Source organism: Ceratotherium simum, chromosome 33 (genome assembly GCF_057802395.1).
Source record: "Ceratotherium simum simum isolate JZ-2026a chromosome 33, ASM5780239v1, whole genome shotgun sequence".
Lineage (NCBI taxonomy): Eukaryota > Metazoa > Chordata > Mammalia > Perissodactyla > Rhinocerotidae > Ceratotherium > Ceratotherium simum.
The window spans coordinates 29,467,620-29,485,247 of record NC_141932.1 but is presented as its reverse complement, the minus strand read 5'-3'; the positions used below and the strand labels follow the sequence as shown (position 1 = coordinate 29,485,247).

Genomic DNA, 17,628 nt, shown 5'->3' with positions numbered 1-17,628 from the left:
AGCCTGCTGTGGGTCACAACAGATTACACTCAGGTCACCTCAAATCTTGCAGGACATCAGGTTATGCTTTCTTTCACCTAACCCGTCAAGGCACTTGTTCCTAATTGAATCAGACCTGGAATAAGGTCCAAGTAAGGTCCTAGCTCAGGGAAACAGGGTGTTTTAACCACATCCTTATCTCCCTGGGATTCTGGGACTAAAGTAACTAACCCATTGGCAATAGGAGAAAGCCTTTAGAAAAACTGAGTCCAGGTTTTTTAGCCAGATATTGAGAAGCCTTTGGTTTTCCGATGTAAAATGTTTTCTGCAGCATCAAGCAATTAACTCAGTTCTCAGTGGACACTGACCAGGTGTTCTACAAATTTAACTCAGTTCTCACACCATGTGCCTGGAGATGGCATCAGATCCCACCGTTAAGGGCTCAGTCCCACAAGACTGCCCCCACTTCAGATGCCACTCGCAAGTCCAGGTTGTCACCTGTACTTCTGACCAACTAGCTGTAAATCGGAGGTTCCTACGACCCCCTCCTCAGGTTTGATTAATTTGCTAGAGTGGCTCACAGAACTCAGGAAACCAGTTTACTTATATTTACCAGTTTATTATAAAGAACACTGATGAGGGGCTGGCCCCGTGGCTTGGTGGTTAAGTGTGCGCGCTCCACTGCTGGCGGCCCGGGTTCGGATCCTGGGCGCGCACCGACGCACCGCTTCTCCGGCCATGCTGAGGCCGCGTCCCACATACAGCAACTAGAAGGATGTGCAGCTATGACATACAGCTATCTACTGGGGCTTTGGGGGAAAAAATAAATAAATAAAATTCTAGAACACTGATGAAAAGTGGATGAAGAGGTACACAGGGCCAGGCCCAGGAGGGGCGGAGCTTCCGCGCCCTCTCTGGGCTTGCCGCTCTTCCAGCACTTCACGTGGTCACCAGCCTGGGAGCTCTTTAATCCTTTTGGGTTTTATGTAACTGTCATTACGCAGGCATGACTGATGAGATCATTGGCCATTGCTGATTGAACCCTATCTCCAGCCCTCTCTCCTCCCCAAGGGGTGGGACTGAAAGGACCAACCCTCAGTCACATGGTTGGCTCCTCTGGCAACCAGCCCCCCGTTCTTAGGTGCTTTCCAGAAGTCACTCATTAACGTAACACAAGACACCTTTAGGCTCTCAACACTTACGAAATTCCAAGGGTTTTCGGAGCTCTGTGCCAGAAACTAGGACAAAGACCAAATATATATTTCTTGTTATAAATCACAATATCACAGGTTTCTACATTGGCTTTCTTTTGATTGCCAAAATAGCTTTCTTGCATCGGGAAGAAATAATTTTTCATACATGTGGGTTGGATTTTATTGGTTGCCATAGAAATTGTGTTCATTCTGGCATTCCAAAGCTTTGGTCCAGCCTTATTTACAGGCTACACTAGGAGACCAGCAACCCAGCTGTTAGATTGTTCCCTTATGTCCTCAGGTCACATGTATAACTTGATGACTTGAATAATTGAAGTACCAAATGGCTCTATCATCAGGAGCATCAGGCAGTTCCACTAAAGGAGCAAACAAACTTGTGATAGGTGACATCATATAAATGTGCTGCCGCTATTCTTGTGTCAATAGAGTTTTCTTTTGGTTTGCTTTGGTTTGATGTTTTTGCCCAGTGTATGGGGTCATTGGAAATATGGATGTTGCTGGTCTGTTGGTGACATGATTAGAAACCCTCTGTTTCAAAACATGTGTTCTCTGCTTTCTCTAGGTACTACATGTATAGTACAGGTTGGTATAGAGTCAACTGTTCATTTTCTGACTCAGCAAAACATATGGTCATGTAGTTTACATCTTCAGGAAAGAAGATAGACAATAAATAAGAAAACAAGATAATTTCAGAAAATAAGTTCAGGGAAGTGAATAAAACAGGATGATGGTATAATAATGGTTGGCTCTAGTTTTTTTAACTAAGAGAATTTTGTTAGGGAACTTGTATAGGGAATTGCTCCATGGAATTGTATAGGGAAAAGTGGAAAGGGAATGGAAAATGAAAAAATAATACTTTAGCTAAAGGAAACATATTCTAAAAAAGGGAGTAAAAATAGATTTAAGCCACTGGTACATAACTTTGAAGTTGAGGTTCTTTGTAGTATCCCTCCTCCTCTGATCATTTAGTAAGTACTTAACCTTCCGTATCAGTTTGTTCCCATGTTTTTTTCATACTTAGATCTTTTAATGAATATTCATCATTTTAAGTGTCCCTTCAGAATGGTCTTTGTAGCAGGCTGAGGAAGGTGCTAATAGAATAGGGCTGAGTTGTTCAGTACACTGCTTTTGTTTTTTTTCTCCCTCTCTTTAAAAAAGATTTTAAGGATTTCTTCATATTAAAGGATATTGATTAACTGAGTCAGCAAGTTTACAGAAATAAGTCTTTGTCCAATAGAGTGGGAGAGAAAAATTTGAAAAGACTAGTGCAAGAAAGTAAAAGGCTTTATCTTTATCTATATACATTGTTTACATAGGGAAGCTAATTGAATTATTAGCAAAGAGCATTTCAGACAGTGAATAATATTTCACTGTAAATTTTTTAGCTAGTCTCAAACTCTTAGACCTTAAGGTGTGCTTGTCCTCCACAAACTATTCTAAAAATAATTGGAGCATTTACTTCTGGAATATATGATTCACTACTCAGATATCCATTATTAATTTAAATTTACTTATTTCATTAGACCTGGTTTTTGCCTGTGGTAATAAACATTGACAGATCAAAAGCCTTAAAAATGGCTATGTCCTACAGTTCAGGAATGGTCTTACCTCTGGGAAAGGAAGAGGAGGCAGTCAAGCTGGGCACATAGGGAGTTTCAAAGGTGTATTGGTAATATTCCATATCTTAACTAGGGGTGTCCATTTTTTCTCTATTATTCTTAAAGATCCTGGGAGTGGGGGAGATGGACTTTATCCTATATAGTAATCAGTGATGCATTTAGATGTAGAAGATATTTGTTACAGGATTGTTTATAATGTTAAAAAGATTGAAGACATTCTAATAGTAGAATGGTTAAATTATGATATTATGTTATATTAGGATGGAACATTATACTCCATTGAAAATGTGTAACTTTTAACTTGAGAAAATGCTTATAAAACATTGTCAAAAATAGGATTAAAAATCTATAGTATCATTCCACTTTTGCTTCAGATCTACATATGTACATTTAAAAAGACTGATGGAAAGTTATGCAAGGAAGTTTTTAAAATCTGTATTTGTACTTGCCTGTATATTCCATTTTTGTGTAAGGACTATAGATTATATAATCAGAAAAACATTTTTAATAAAGGCAGCATTTGCTGACCAGTTGAGCAGGACAGAAATTGGCTTAGCAATTTAAACTAAAGTGGAGGGGCTCGCATTTTAGACAGCATAGCAAACTAGATCACTTGAACAACGCTCCCAATAAAGATAACTAAAATGTTGGGTAAATACGAAAAACAACATTTAAATGTATAGCAAACTGTCAGGGAATTCGAGAAACTGCAGAGGTAAGAATCAAAAGTAAAGCAGGTATCCTGTAAGGTGAATGAGCTATACCCATCAACATGGATAAATCTCAGAAGAACTGAGCTAAGATAAAGGAGCAAGTCACACAAGAATGCATGAAGTATGATTCTATTTAAATGCTCAAAAACATGCAAAACAACAATTGTTTAGGGATACATATAGGTAGAACTAAGAAGAAGTTAGCAAATCATACAATACAAATTCAGGAAAGTGATTCCTCTTTTAGGGAGGAAGAGATATGAAATCTTGGAGGAACCCAGAGAGCTCTTAAGGTAGGGGTAATGTTCTCCTTAAGCAGGTATTATGTACACCGTGTTTATTATCATTATTTTTATTTTTTCCTGAGGAATATTCGCCCTGAGCTAACATCCATTGCAAATCTTCCTCTTTTTGCTTGAGGAAGATTCACCCTGAACTAACATCTGTGCCAGGCTTCCTCTGTTTTGTATGTGGGTCGCTGCCACAGCATGGCCACCAATGAGGGGTGTAGGTCTGCGCCTGGGAACTGAACCCAGGCTGCTGAAGCAGAGCGTGCCGAACTTAACCACTAGGCCACAGGGTCGGCCCCGATTATTATTTTTTAAATTGCATATACACCTTATACCACTCTTATATATAATGAATTTCACACAAAAAAACATTTTTTCAATTGTATATGCAAATTAAACCAAATTCTATGGGAGAAGTGGTGGTAAGGAAATGAAATTAAGTATGTGGATTTTGTAGTTTAATTTCTTACTTGTTGTTTTGAATGGGTAATACATACATGCACATATGAACTTTAGAATCAACTCGTCTGATTTCATCTTAAAATAATTCTGTTGTTATTTGTATTGGAATCATGTTAAGCCTCTAGATTAGTTTAGAAAGAATTGACAACTTTATACAAGGTATGGGCTTTTCCATTTGTTAAAGCCTCAGTAGCATTTAAAGTTGTCTTCATATATATTATTGTGTACATTTCTTGTTTCATACGTGTGTATGTCCACACACACATATATGTGTGTATATATGTATCAGGTAGCCCTTGGTTTGTACAATAGCATGGGACTGTAAATATGACCATGCAAGCTGAAACCATACAAAGCAATCTTAATAATCAATGGTGAAAATTACAATTGTTCCAAAACCTTTCAATTTTTTTTTAAATTAATTTTTATTGAAGTAACATTGTTTTATAACATTATATAAATTTCAGGTGTACATCATTATATTTCAACTTCTGTGTGGACTACATCATGTTCACCACCAAAAGCCTAGTTTCATAGGTCACTGTATATATATACCCTTTTATTCCTTTTGCCCTCACGCCCTTCCCTCTGGTAACCACCAATCTATACTGTGTCTATGTGTTTGTTTATTGTTGTTTTATCTTCCACACATGAGTGAAATCACGCAGTATTTGGCTCTCTCCATCTGACTTATTTCACTTAGCATAATACCCTCAAGGTCTATCCATGTTGTCGCAAATGGCAAGATTTCATCTTTTTTTATGGCTGAGTAGTATTTCATTTTGTATATGTACCACATTTTCTTTATCTGTTCATCCATCGATGGGCACTTAGGTTGTTTCCAAGTCTTGGCTATTGTAAATAATGCTCCAATGAACATAGGGTTGCATATATCTTTTCGAATTAGTGTTTTCATGTTCTTTGGATAAAAACTCAGAAGTGGGATAGCTGGATCATATGGTAGTTCTATTTTTAATTTTTTGAGGAATCTCCGTACTGTTTTCCCATAGTGGCTGCACCAGTTTGCATTCCCACCAGCAGTGTATGAGGGTTCCTTTTTCTCAGCATCCTCTTCAGTACTTCTTATTTCTGGGCCGGCCCTGTGGCTTAGCAGTTAAGTGTGCGTGCTCCCCTGCTGGCGGCCCGGGTTTGGATCCCAGGAGTGCACCGACGCACCACTACTCCAGCCATGCTGAGGCCGCGTCCCACATACAGCAACTAGAAGGATGTGCAGCTATGACATACAACTATCTACTGGGGCTTTGGGAGAAAAAAATAAATAAATAAAATTAAAAAAAAAATACTTGTCTTTTTTTTTTTGGTGAGGAAGATTAGTCCTGACCTAACGTCTGTTGCCAGTGCTCCTTTTTGCTTGAGGAAGATTGGCCCTGAGCCAACATTTGTGCCAATCCTCCTCCCTTTTTTTGTATGTGGGTCACCGCCACAGCATGGTTTGACGATTGGTATATGGCCGCGCCCACGATCTGAACCTGCAAACCCCAGGCCACTGAAGCAGAGCACACTGAACTCAACCACTATGCCACTGGGCCAGCTCTTTCTTGTCTCTTTAATAATAGCCATTCTGATGGATGTGAGGTGATATCTTATTGTGGTTTTGATTTGCATTTCCCTAATGAGTAGTGATGTTGAACATCTTTCTTGTGCCTGTTCGCCATCTGTATGTCTTCCTTGGAAAACTGTCTGTTCAGATCCTCTACCCATTTATTAATCAGGTTTTTTGTTTTTTTGTTGTTGAGTTGTATGAGTTCTTTTTATATTTTGGATATTAGCCCCTTATTGCATATATGATTTGCAAATATCTTCTCCCAATTGTTAGGTTGCCTTTTCATTTTGTTGATGGTTTTCTTTGCTGTACAGAAGCTTTTTAGTTTGATGTAGTCTCATTTATTTTTTCTTTTGTTTCCCTTACCTGAGGAGACATGATATTCAAAAAGATACTGCTAAGACCGAGGTCAAAGAGCATACTGCCTATGTCTTCTAGGAGTTCTGTGGTTTCAGGTCTTCATTCAAGTCTTTAATCCATTTTGAGTTAATTTTTGTGTATGGTGTAAGATAATAGTCTACTTTGATTCTTTTGCATGTGGCTGTCCAGTTTTCTCAACACCATTTATTGAAGAGACTTTCCTTTCTCTGTTTTATGTTCTTGGCTCCTTTGTCAAAAATTAGCTGTCCATAGATGTGTGGGTTTATTTCTGGGCTCTCAATTCTGTTCCATTGATCTGTGTGTCTTTTTCCACCAATACTGTGCTGTTTTGATTACTATAGCTTTGTAGTGTATTTTGAAATCAGGGAGTGTGATACCTCCAGCTTTGTTCTTTTTTCTCAGGATTCCTTTGGCTATTTGGGGTCTTTTGTTGTTCCATATAAATTTTAGGATTTTTTGTTCTGTTTCCATAAAAAAGGTCATTGGAACTTTGATAGGGATTGCAGTGAATCTGTAGATTGCTTTAGGAAGTATGGACATTGTAATTATGTTAATCTTCCAGATCATGAGCATGAAATATCTTGCCATTTCTTTGTGTCTTCTTCAATTTCTTTCAACAGTGTTTTATAGTTTTCATTGTATAGGTCTTTCACCTCCTTGGTTAAATTTGTTCCTAGGTATTTTATTCTTTTTATTGTGATTGTAAATCACATTGTATTCTTGATTTGTCTTTCTGCTATTTCGTTGTTCGTATATAGACATGCAACTGATTTTTGTATATTGATATTGTACCCTGCAACTTTACTGTATTCATTTATTATTTCTAATAGTTTTTTGGTGGATTTTTTAGGGTTTTCTATATATAAAATCGTGTCATCTGCAAATATTGACAGTTTTACTTCTTCCTTTCCAATTTGGATCCCTTTTATTTCTTTTTCTTGCCTAATTGCTCTGCCTAGGACTTCCAATACTATGTTGAATAAGAGTTGAAAAAGTGGGCATCCTTGTCTTGTTCCCGTTCCTAAAGGGATAGCTTTCAGTTTTTCACTGTCAAATATGATGTTGGCTATGGGTTTGTCATATATGGCCTTTATTACGTTGAGGTACTGTCCTTCTCTACCCATTTTATTCAGAGTTTTTATCGTAAATAGATGCTGTATCTTGTCAAATGCTTTCTCTCCATCTATTGAGATGATCATGTGATTTTTAGTCTCCATTTTATTAATGTGGTGTATCATGTTGATTGATTTGTGGATGTTGAACCATCCATGCATCCCTGGAATAAATCCCATTTGATCATGTTATATGATCCTTGTAATGTATTATTGCATTTGATTTGCTAATATTTTGTTGAGGATTTTTGTATCTGTGTTCATCCACGATATTGGCCTATAATTTTCTTTTTTTGTTTTGTCCTTGTCTGGTTTCGATATCAGGGTAATGTTAGCATCCCCTCCTCTTCAATTTTTTGGAAGAGTTTCATAAGGATAGATATTAAATCTGCTTTAAATGTTTGGTAGAATTTACTGGGGAGGCCGTCTGGTCCTGGACTTTTGTTTTTTGGGAGGTTTTTGATTAATGTTTCAATCTCCTTACTAGTGATTGATCTATTCAGATTCTCTATTTCTTCTTGATTCAGTTTGGAAGGTTGTAGAATTCTAAGAATTTATCCATTTCTTCTAGATTATCCAATTTATTGGTATATAGCTTTTCATAGTATTCTCTTATGATCCTTCGTGTTTCTGTGGTATCCGTTGTAGTTTCTCCTCTTTCATTTCGGGGATGTTAAAACATTTGAGCCTTCTTTCTTTTTTTCTTAGTGAATCTAGCTAAAGGGTTGTCGATTTTGTTTGTCTTTTCAAAGAACCAGCTCTTGGTTTCATTGATCTTTCCTACTGTCTTTTTAGTCTCTATTTTATTTATTTATGCTCTGATTTTTATTATTTGCTTTCTTCTGATTTTGGGCTTCATTTGTTCTTCTTTTTCTAGTTCCTTTAGGTGTAATGTTAGATATTTATTTGAGATTTTTCTTATTTCTTGAGGTAGGCCTGTATTGCTATGAACTTCCCTTTTAGTACCACTTTTGCTGTGTCCCATAGATTTTGGTATGTCATATTTTCATTTGTCTCCAATTATTTTTTTATTTCTCCTTTGATTTCTTCATTGGCCCAATATTTGTTCAGTAGCATTTTGTTTAATCTCCACATATTTGTGACTTTTCCAGTTTTCTTCTTGTAGTTGATGTCTAGTTTCATATTGTTGTGGTCAGAAAAGATGCTTGATACTATTTCAGTCTTCTTAAATTTATTGAGACTTGTTTTGCGGCCTAATATGTGATCTCTCCTGGAGAATGTTCTGTGTGCATTTGAAAAGAATGTATATTCTGCCGTTTGGGGATGGAAGGTTCTGTATATATTTATTAAGTCCATCTGGTCTGATGTGTCATTTAAAGTCACTGTTTCCTTATTGATCTTCTGTTTGGATGATCTTAAATTTTCTTCTTAAAATATGAAAAACTCTCTTACCATTAGTTATAAATGTATAGGGAAATGAAAAATAAAGTAATATTAATTTAGTACACTGTAATTTAAAATTTAGAAACATTGAGAATTAAAGTATTTTATTTCTTTGTAAGAAATTTATCAAGAGTAGTTTGCATATTGGTTGCTTCTCATTGTATACCTTACAGTATGGAGGCAGCATCTTTTCTATGTCTTGGCCAATCATCATACTCCTGAGTATGGATCAGCTTTCAATATTTTATGCTTTGCTCCTTCAGTATTATGAAATACCTCCAAGAGTTTCTGTAATATGAAATTTTTTACCAGCATAACTTCCTCCGGGAACTACTTTCCTCATTTATGTCATTAAGTTCACCTTCATGTAGATCCTCTGGCTGCATATCCAGTTTCTTCAGTGGCGGCACTGTCAGCATTCCTGTGGTCAGCTCTTTGTTCTGTAACTCCCTTTACATTTGAGTCTCATTTCACTTCCATTACTATTACTTTTTGGTTTTTTGCTGCACTTGCATTTTGTTGGCCACTTCCCTCTTTTGGATTATCCATTTTTGTAAAATGTCTTGTGGGTTTCTCACTGGGAGAGAAAGAGGCAACATAAGTACACACTTTTGCTGTCTGTGAGTGAACTGATTAGAAGTTGAGGAACCAATCACTGACAGACTTTGAAAGAAGTGACGTGATTGGTTGCTGATCATGAAGCACCTGTGTTAACACAGTCGACTGAAGAACTACCAGTGACATTTGTACTCTGCAATTACACACAGTTAACATGGCTTGGTAACTGAAATTTGAACAATGTTGTTGGGGGACTGGTGACATTTAACTAAGACATAGTAACAAAAATCCGTGCACATCAGAACCATGCAAAGCCAGGACTGCCTCTACAGACACGCACACACACTTGTTAAGCTTATTCCTATGTATTTTATTTTTACGTTTGCTTTTATAACTCAGGTTTTTTCCTTCCTCTCCCAGCTTTCAATATTGTTGTTTTTATATAGGAAAGCTGTTGATCTACACAGAATGTTAGCTTTACGCCCTTACTGAATTATCTTATTGCTTGTAACAATTTTTAATTCCTGTTGGATTGTCCAGGTATATAATTATATGATCTGCAAATAATTTTCTCAACCTTTCCTTTATAATATTTACACCTTGTATTTCTTTCTCTTATCTAATTGTACTGGCTAGTACCTCCAGAACACTAAAATAGTGGGGATGGTGAGCATCCTTATTTTCTTCTTGGGCTTAATGGAAATGTTTCTGGTCCTTCCTCATGAAGCTTTATACTAGTTTTGGGGTTGAGATAGATATATTTCATCATGTTGAAGAATTATCCACTTACCCTAGTTTGTTGAGAAATTTTATTAAGAATGTATATTGGGTTTAGGTGTTGTCAGCCTGATCTAAGTGCCTCCTAAAATGTGGTGGTAGGAAATACACAGCTGTACCCATGCAGTATATTTGCAAAAAAAGAAAAAATAGAAATGGAAAAAAATTGACCTCAAATCTAATGAAACCTCTGCATTAGTAATTCTCACCCGGGGGCAATTTTGCTCCCTAAAGGATATTTGGCAGTATCTGGAGATATTAATGGTTGCCACAATGGGGAGAGAGGATGCTAGCAGGACCTAGTGGGTAGGGGCCGATGATGCCACTAAACATCCTACAATGACAGAACAGCCCCCACAATAAAGAATTATCTAACGCAAAATGTCAAGAGTGCTGAGGCTGAAAAACCCTTCTCTAGATCTCACTACCGCTTTACAAGAAATATGAGGCATACAGGAACATGATACTATATCAACAGAAAGTCATGAGTGCAGTCCGTAATGCGAGAACTTCCCCAAGGCAGATGACTTGGTTTCTTCAACATATACATGGCATGAGGGGGTCGGGAAAAGAAAGAAGAACTGTTACAGGTTAAGAGACTGAAGATAGATGCCAACCAAGTGAAATACTCTGTAGATCTTGTTTGGATCCTGATTGGAGTAAGACATTTCTGCAAAAATCAGGGAAATTTAAGTTGGGCAATACATGAAACAAGACTGGCAAAATATCAATAATTATTGAAGCTGGGTGATGGAGATTCCTTATTCCTACTTTTATCTCTGTTTAAAGATTTCCATAATTTCAGCAACAATGAAAATATGAGCTTTTCTCTTCTGAATAATAACAATATTTTCTAATACTGAACTCTCAGTATTCCTAGAATAAGCCTCCCTTCGTCATGGTATATTATTCTTTTAATATACTGTGGGATTCCGTTTGCCAGCATTTTATCCAAGTGATATTCAAAGTGAGATTGGTCTGTAGTTTTTTCTGTTGCCCTTGCCAAATTTCAATATCAGTGTTATTCTAGCTTCATAAAAATACTTTGAAAGCCTTTTTTTAACACTTGAACTTTTGAAGATACAGCTAATTTAAATATGAAGAAGCTGGCTATTCTCTATTGATTTTAGATAATTGGAATGGTAGGCCTTTAGAAAAGAGTATTGATATCTCATTTCTTCCTCTACTTTCTAGTTAGTATTTTCCAAAAGAATGAACATACACTGGTGCAAACATTAGAGCTAATGGGCTATGTTCTTAATGACTTTATCAGAAGCGTTAAGTGCCTAAAATTCTTATACAAAGATGACCGTCAACTTTTTTAATAGACATTAATTTTTAAAACAGTTTTGGTTCACTGCAATATTGAGCAGAAGTAGAAAAATTCCCCATATAGTCCCTGCCCCACACATTCATTGCCTCCTCCATTATCAACATTCCCCACCAGAGTGATAACATTTGTTAAAGTTGCTCAGCCAAATTGACATATTATCGTCCAAAGTCCATAGTTTACACTAGGGTTCATTCTTGGTGTTATACATTCTGTGGGTTTGGACAAATTTATAATGACATGTATCCACCATAATAGTATTATAGTATCATACAGAGTAGTTTCACTGCCCTAAAAATCCCCTGTGCCCCACCTATTCCTTCCCGCTTCCCCCCAACTCTAAACCACTGGTGACCACTGATCTTTTTCCTGATTCCATAGCTATGTAGTGTAACCCCTTCAACTTTGTTCTTCTTCAGTATTGTATTGGCTATTCTGGATCTTTTGCCTATCCATTTAAACTTTAGAATCTGTTTGTCAGTATCCACAAAAAGATTTTGATTGGGATCACATTGAATCTATAGATCAAGTTGAGAACTGACATCTTGGCAGTATTGAGCCTTCCTGTCCAAGAATATAGAATATCTATTTATTTAGTTCTTTTTTGATGGTCTTTTATCAGAGTTTTGGTGCTTTCCTCATATGAATTGTGTGCATATTTTGTTAGATTTATACCTAAGTATTTTATTTTGGGGAGTGCTAATGTAAATGATATTGTGTTTTTAATTTCAAATACCACTTGTTCATTGCTGGAATATAGGAAAGCGACTGACTTTTGTATATCCACCTTGTACCTTGCTATACAACCTTGGAAGCAACCAGATGTCCTTCAGTAGATAAATGGATAAACAAACCGTGGTACATCCATACAGTGGAATATTATTCAGTGATAAGAGCTATCAAGCCATGAAAAGACATGCAGGAACCTTAAATGCATATGGCTAAGTGAAAGAAACCAGTCTGAAAAGGCCACATACTGTATGATTCCAACTATATGACATTCTGGAAACGGCAAAACTATGGAGACAGTAAAAGAATCAGCAGTTGCCAGGGATTCAGGGAGTGGGAGGGATGAATAGGTGGAGCACAGAGGATTTTTAGGGCTGGGAAATTATTCAGTATGATATTGTAATGGTGGATACCTGACTAAAATACCTAGACATGTACAACACAAACAGTGAACCCTAATGTAAACCATAGGCTTTAGTTAATAATGATGTATCAATATTGGTTCATCAGTTATAACAAATATTCCACACTGAGGCAGGATGTTAATAATAGGAGGAACTAGATGCAGGGGAGAGACAGGATAAACCTAAAAGTGCTCTAAAAAATAGTCTTAATTTTCTTTAAAAGTACTTCATGCAGTTCAGATTTTACCAGAGGTACCCAATTATGTGAAACAATTGGTATTTTGAATAGAAACTTTAAGATTATTATCTGTCTTATATATGAAAGCTAAATTGTTGAAGCTTTTCAGGACTACTGCTTCCATTTTCTGTGGATCTGTAAATAAGCACGGAGTTTATGTTGAAAATTATTTAATTCTTTTTTGCTTTCTTAAGAAATGGAGTGGTATAGAATATTGATTTTGTATATTTTTCTTTGTGGTTAAATAATTAAAGCAAAGATTTTTTATATTACTATATTAGAAATCTTTCCAAATATTGTAATAGCTAAAGTAATATGGAATGTTTGTCTTGATTCTTATAAATTCTTTATAATGTAAAATACTTTATTTCATTGATTCTAGGATATACATTCTAGGACATTTTAGCCTCTTGAAATTGATATGTCTCTTATAATCAGTGACATCTTAGAGTCAATGAAATACAATGTCTAATAAGACTTCAGGAGAAGGAATTTAATACTTGTTATAGAGTCATTATAATTATTAAAAATGATATTATGGGATCATTCTGATTTCCCTGATACCTATCTTTCAGATGCTCTCTGTGTGGGTATGTATGCAGCCATCCTCCATCTTTGAAGTCTCATATGTGGAAGCATGCCAGTGACCAAAATTACAACTACGAACAAGTAAACAAGGCTATTAATGATGCAATTTCACAAAGTGGCAGGTATTTGATCCTACCCCTTCCTTTATTGTTACATATAAATTAAAGTTAGGGTTAAACCTACTAGTCATACCTTACAACCAACTCAAGGTTTGGTGTGTTGTGTTTTGTTTTTAAGAGTTCTGGGGAAATCCCCTGGAAAGACTCCGTTAAACAACAGTGAAGAAAGAGCCGATCCTCTCACTGGAAGTTCAGAAAATTTGATGTCGTCCTCAGAGCTGATTTCCCAATCTCCCAGTGAAGTCGTAGGTCCTAACGAGAATGAGAAACTGAGCCCTGCAAGTAATACCTCATATAGTTTAGAAAAACACTCCAGTCTGGCCCCGCCCGGTATGGAGTATTGCGTTTTACTCTTCTGTTGTTGTATTTGTGGTTTCGAATCTACCAGCAAAGAAAATCTCTTGGATCATATGAAAGAGCATGAGGGTGAAATCGTAAACATCATCCTAAATAAGGACCACAGCACAGCTCTAAATACAAATTAGATGGAATAATTACTTGAAGAGGAAAATGGCAGAAGAGGAATCCTTTAAACCACAGTCCTTTGTGCTGTCAGAAACTTACTAGACACAGAAGAAATAGTTGATGTGATTTTTGAGGAAATGACAGTTGTGACTTTGGAACCAAATTTGTAATGTAATAAAAGGAATTCCAAATGGACAAGCGGTAATAATATTTAAATATTTTGAGTGAGGGGAAGTGGGTTGAGGAGGAAGCAAAGATGTAATTCTGTATTAAGCCTCTGTTACCTCTTCTTAGTGTTGAGTATATTTATTATTAAAACCTTATTATAGCATAGAAATGCAAGCAGAAGAGTGAAGAAAGGGCTTTTCAGGAACTATTTTAAAACTCGTTATGAAAGTGTCACAGTCTTAAGCAGAGCTTACTTTTCTTTGTTTTCAGTTTTGACATGCTAACTCTAGAATGATAAGCCTCTTGTGAGAAATGGGAGGCAGCCCTCTGAGGGTTTGTCTGTTACCAGCAGTCAACAAGGAAAAGATCACTAGAGGGCTTTAAAATGATCTACCTAAATCTTTCCCCAAGTTGATAGGAATTAATCATATACTTAATCTCAGATATATTACTTTAATCCTTAAAATAGAAAGAAAGAAAAGAGACCTCTAAATCCAAATCAAGATTGTAAATAGGCATTTAAGAAGTAAATTACTGTCTTAAATTTACAGTCAATTTCTTGTGGGCGAAGGAGGAAGTAGGTGAATTCCCACCAGACTCAAACCAAATCTCAAGTCTCATGAAGCTGGTAACTTGCTGAGCCCAGTGCACATCTCAGAGGTTCTTTTCAGGGGTGTGTGATGGAATACCACAATTTTCTTGCTAGTGACATAGGCCTTCTAATCCTTGCTTCTACACTAGACCAAGGTCATTATCTGAAAGAGGCTGTTAAAGCAACAAAGTGTAAAAATCTGCATTTGATCATCCTGGGGAATAGTTTGAACTCTCAATTCATTTGAGGGAAGAAGGGTGAAATTCAGAAGCCCCTTAAAATGAGTACTGCTATTGAGATTTTACTTCCTGGAGTTTAATTTAGTTATACTTAGTATAAGAGGTATAACCAAGTGTGGCTAAAATATAGTAAAAATTCAGGTTGTTTATAAAACTTTTAATAACAAACAACATTCGGTAAGTCTACAGAGTTCCTCCTATCTAGGAAATTTCATTTTATTAGTGTGCAAAAGGGCATATGGAAAACCAGCTAAAAGTAAAATTTGCCATCAAATAGGTGTAATCTGCTCATTAATTACACATTTAGTATTATAATGTATTTCAAAGAGTGAAGAGAATAGGGTTTTTGTTTGTGCTTTTGTAGTTCTGATCATTTATTTATGCATTGTTTTGTTAAATTCTGCCTACAAGTCAAAAGGCCAGTGCATGCAGTGCACCATCTTCACGGTGCTCTCTCTGAACTTGATTTTTGACATCTTCTAGAGCTGAGGCTGTGAATGATGAATTTAGAAAACATCAAAAACAAAATTTTTTGAATGGGATACTCTGTAGACACATTTTAGGAAAGAGTTCTCTTCCTGAAGTCCAGGTATAAATTAACATTTTTAAAATAGCATTAGGAACTATTTAAGTGGGGCCAGGTATCTTAAAACATTGATTTGTTTTTTAAATCTCATTTTGATGATGATATTTAAACAAACAATTATAACTTTGTAACTCTTTAATTTAGGTAGCTTTAATTTATTTATGAAAGTTAATCCATTTCTGATATGTCGTTTTTAAAAAGATAAAATGAATTTACATATACTAAATTATATTCCCCCAATCCACTGCATATGGATTTTTATTCATTTTTTCCTTTCCTTTTCAGAATTAAATACAATTATATTTCATTCAAATTCAAATAAAATACTTTAAATTGTTCCATTATTATCACTCATATTGTTGCCACTCAGCCAATTCTTTCATTGCTGGTAGCTGGGACTCAGTGTTTTTTATTATTCTCAAAATTAAAAACCTTAGAAGAATTTTGTTTTATAAATTTTCCTTGGCTTTAATTTTATGTAATCATTTGGAAAATACTAATAACCAAAAAAATCCCAAAAATTTCAACAGTGAATTTTTAAATTATCTTTTTTCATTTCCTTAAATGGCTTCCGTTGATTGTTACTAAATTTTCCATTTGGAATCATGGATTTAAACTTTCCCTAGTTCATGGGAAGAAATTAACGCAGAAGTTCAAAGCCTTCAAACATTCATCTGATTCTGGCCTACAGTATCCTCAAAAGCTTTCTCCCGGCCCACAGGAGGAGCCACACACCAAGGATGTTATGTTTCTTCCCATTATCATTTTGTGGCCAGCCTTGAGTTAACAGTATCTGTACTGAGAGCAAGTGAGTATTTCTAAAAGTAATAATGAAGATTAAATAAGCAATTTTAATTGTAGAGAGACGTGTATTAAAATAATCAGCAGGAATTCCCTTTATAGGAATAACATTTTATTTACTGGTACTAGATCTTTTGCCATACAAAGCTCATAGTATTTATTTTCCACTCGGAACACTTAAAATTCTAAGATTAGATAGTGAAAATAGTTTTTAAAAGAAACTTACTGGGAAAGCAAAGGTGGGGAGGGGGAAGATGATGCATTCTGATCATTATAAATAATACTTTTCAGGGCTCTATCATTTTCTCTCTTTCTCTAATAATCCAGAATATGGTTGGTGTCCCCAAAGTTCTAACAGTACCATGCCTATATTCCGGTTGATCTGTAGACTTTAATTTCTGTGTTCAGCCAGTGCAGTGTAGTGACACTGACTGAAGCCTTTGGTCTAGATCTGTCATCCTATTCAAGGTGGCTGTCAGTGGCTTTGTTATTATTTTCTCTGTCTCTTCTCAGAAAGCAAATGGTGGGCACCCAACGTTTACATCGTATCCTCCTGCAATGTACTTGGCTTGACAAAGACAAGCAGGCTTCTCTATTGAGACTTATTATATGTTTAGTTTTCATAGACACTTATTTAATCTTTTTTTATTGTACAGCAAGGTGCTCTAAGTAATATTCTATAAAATATATTTAATAGAAATTTGAGTTTGATATTCATGGACATGAATACATGTATTTTTTTAAGAAATAAGTATTGTGTAACACTATGGCATTGCTTCTATAGCCAAAGTCTAAAAATTTCTGGAACACTGACATGTAAAGACTACAGTTAATTCTGACACTGTATCTTATTAAAATAGGATGATTTGCATTTTGTAAAATTATCCTGCACATCAAGCTGCATGCCTTAAAGCCTGAAACTCTAGGATTGTGTTCATGGTAGAACAGTTTCTCTGTTCCACAAACAGTGAAGCAAGGTCTATAGCGCTTCTCTAACTACCTTTGCAAATACTGTACAATGTTAGAATAATTTATTTTGCTTTACAGGAGTTTGTCATGTATTGACTTTAATATTGTATTTTGGTAATAAATTTTTTGTTAAAAACACTTGCCTCTAAGTTTTATTAACAAAAGGTTATATCCAGTCTTATCTTGGAAATGTTGATTTGATCACTTAGCAAGTTGGGTTTAAATTATGAAAAAGTTCCCAAGGGCTAAACAAAGGCTTATGATTACCCTTTGGTAAAGTGTTTAACGGTTGCTGACTAGCACTAAACTGTGGTACACAAAGATCCT

The 17,628-nt window shown here is 35.8% G+C and overlaps 1 protein-coding gene across 2 annotated transcripts in view; it reads left to right on the top strand.

Annotated features, from left to right (window-relative positions):
• The window catches only part of ZNF507 (zinc finger protein 507), a 39,065-nt gene extending 21,626 nt beyond the window's left edge, over positions 1-17,439 (top strand). For both annotated transcript variants that reach the window (XM_004439791.3, XM_004439792.3), the window contains 2 exons: positions 13,350-13,484; positions 13,600-17,439. In XM_004439791.3, the coding sequence (XP_004439848.2) occupies positions 13,350-13,484; positions 13,600-13,966 (502 nt within the window). In that variant the 3' untranslated portion in view covers positions 13,967-17,439. The remainder of the gene's footprint in view (positions 1-13,349; positions 13,485-13,599) is intronic.
• The last annotated feature ends 189 nt before the right edge of the window (positions 17,440-17,628 follow it).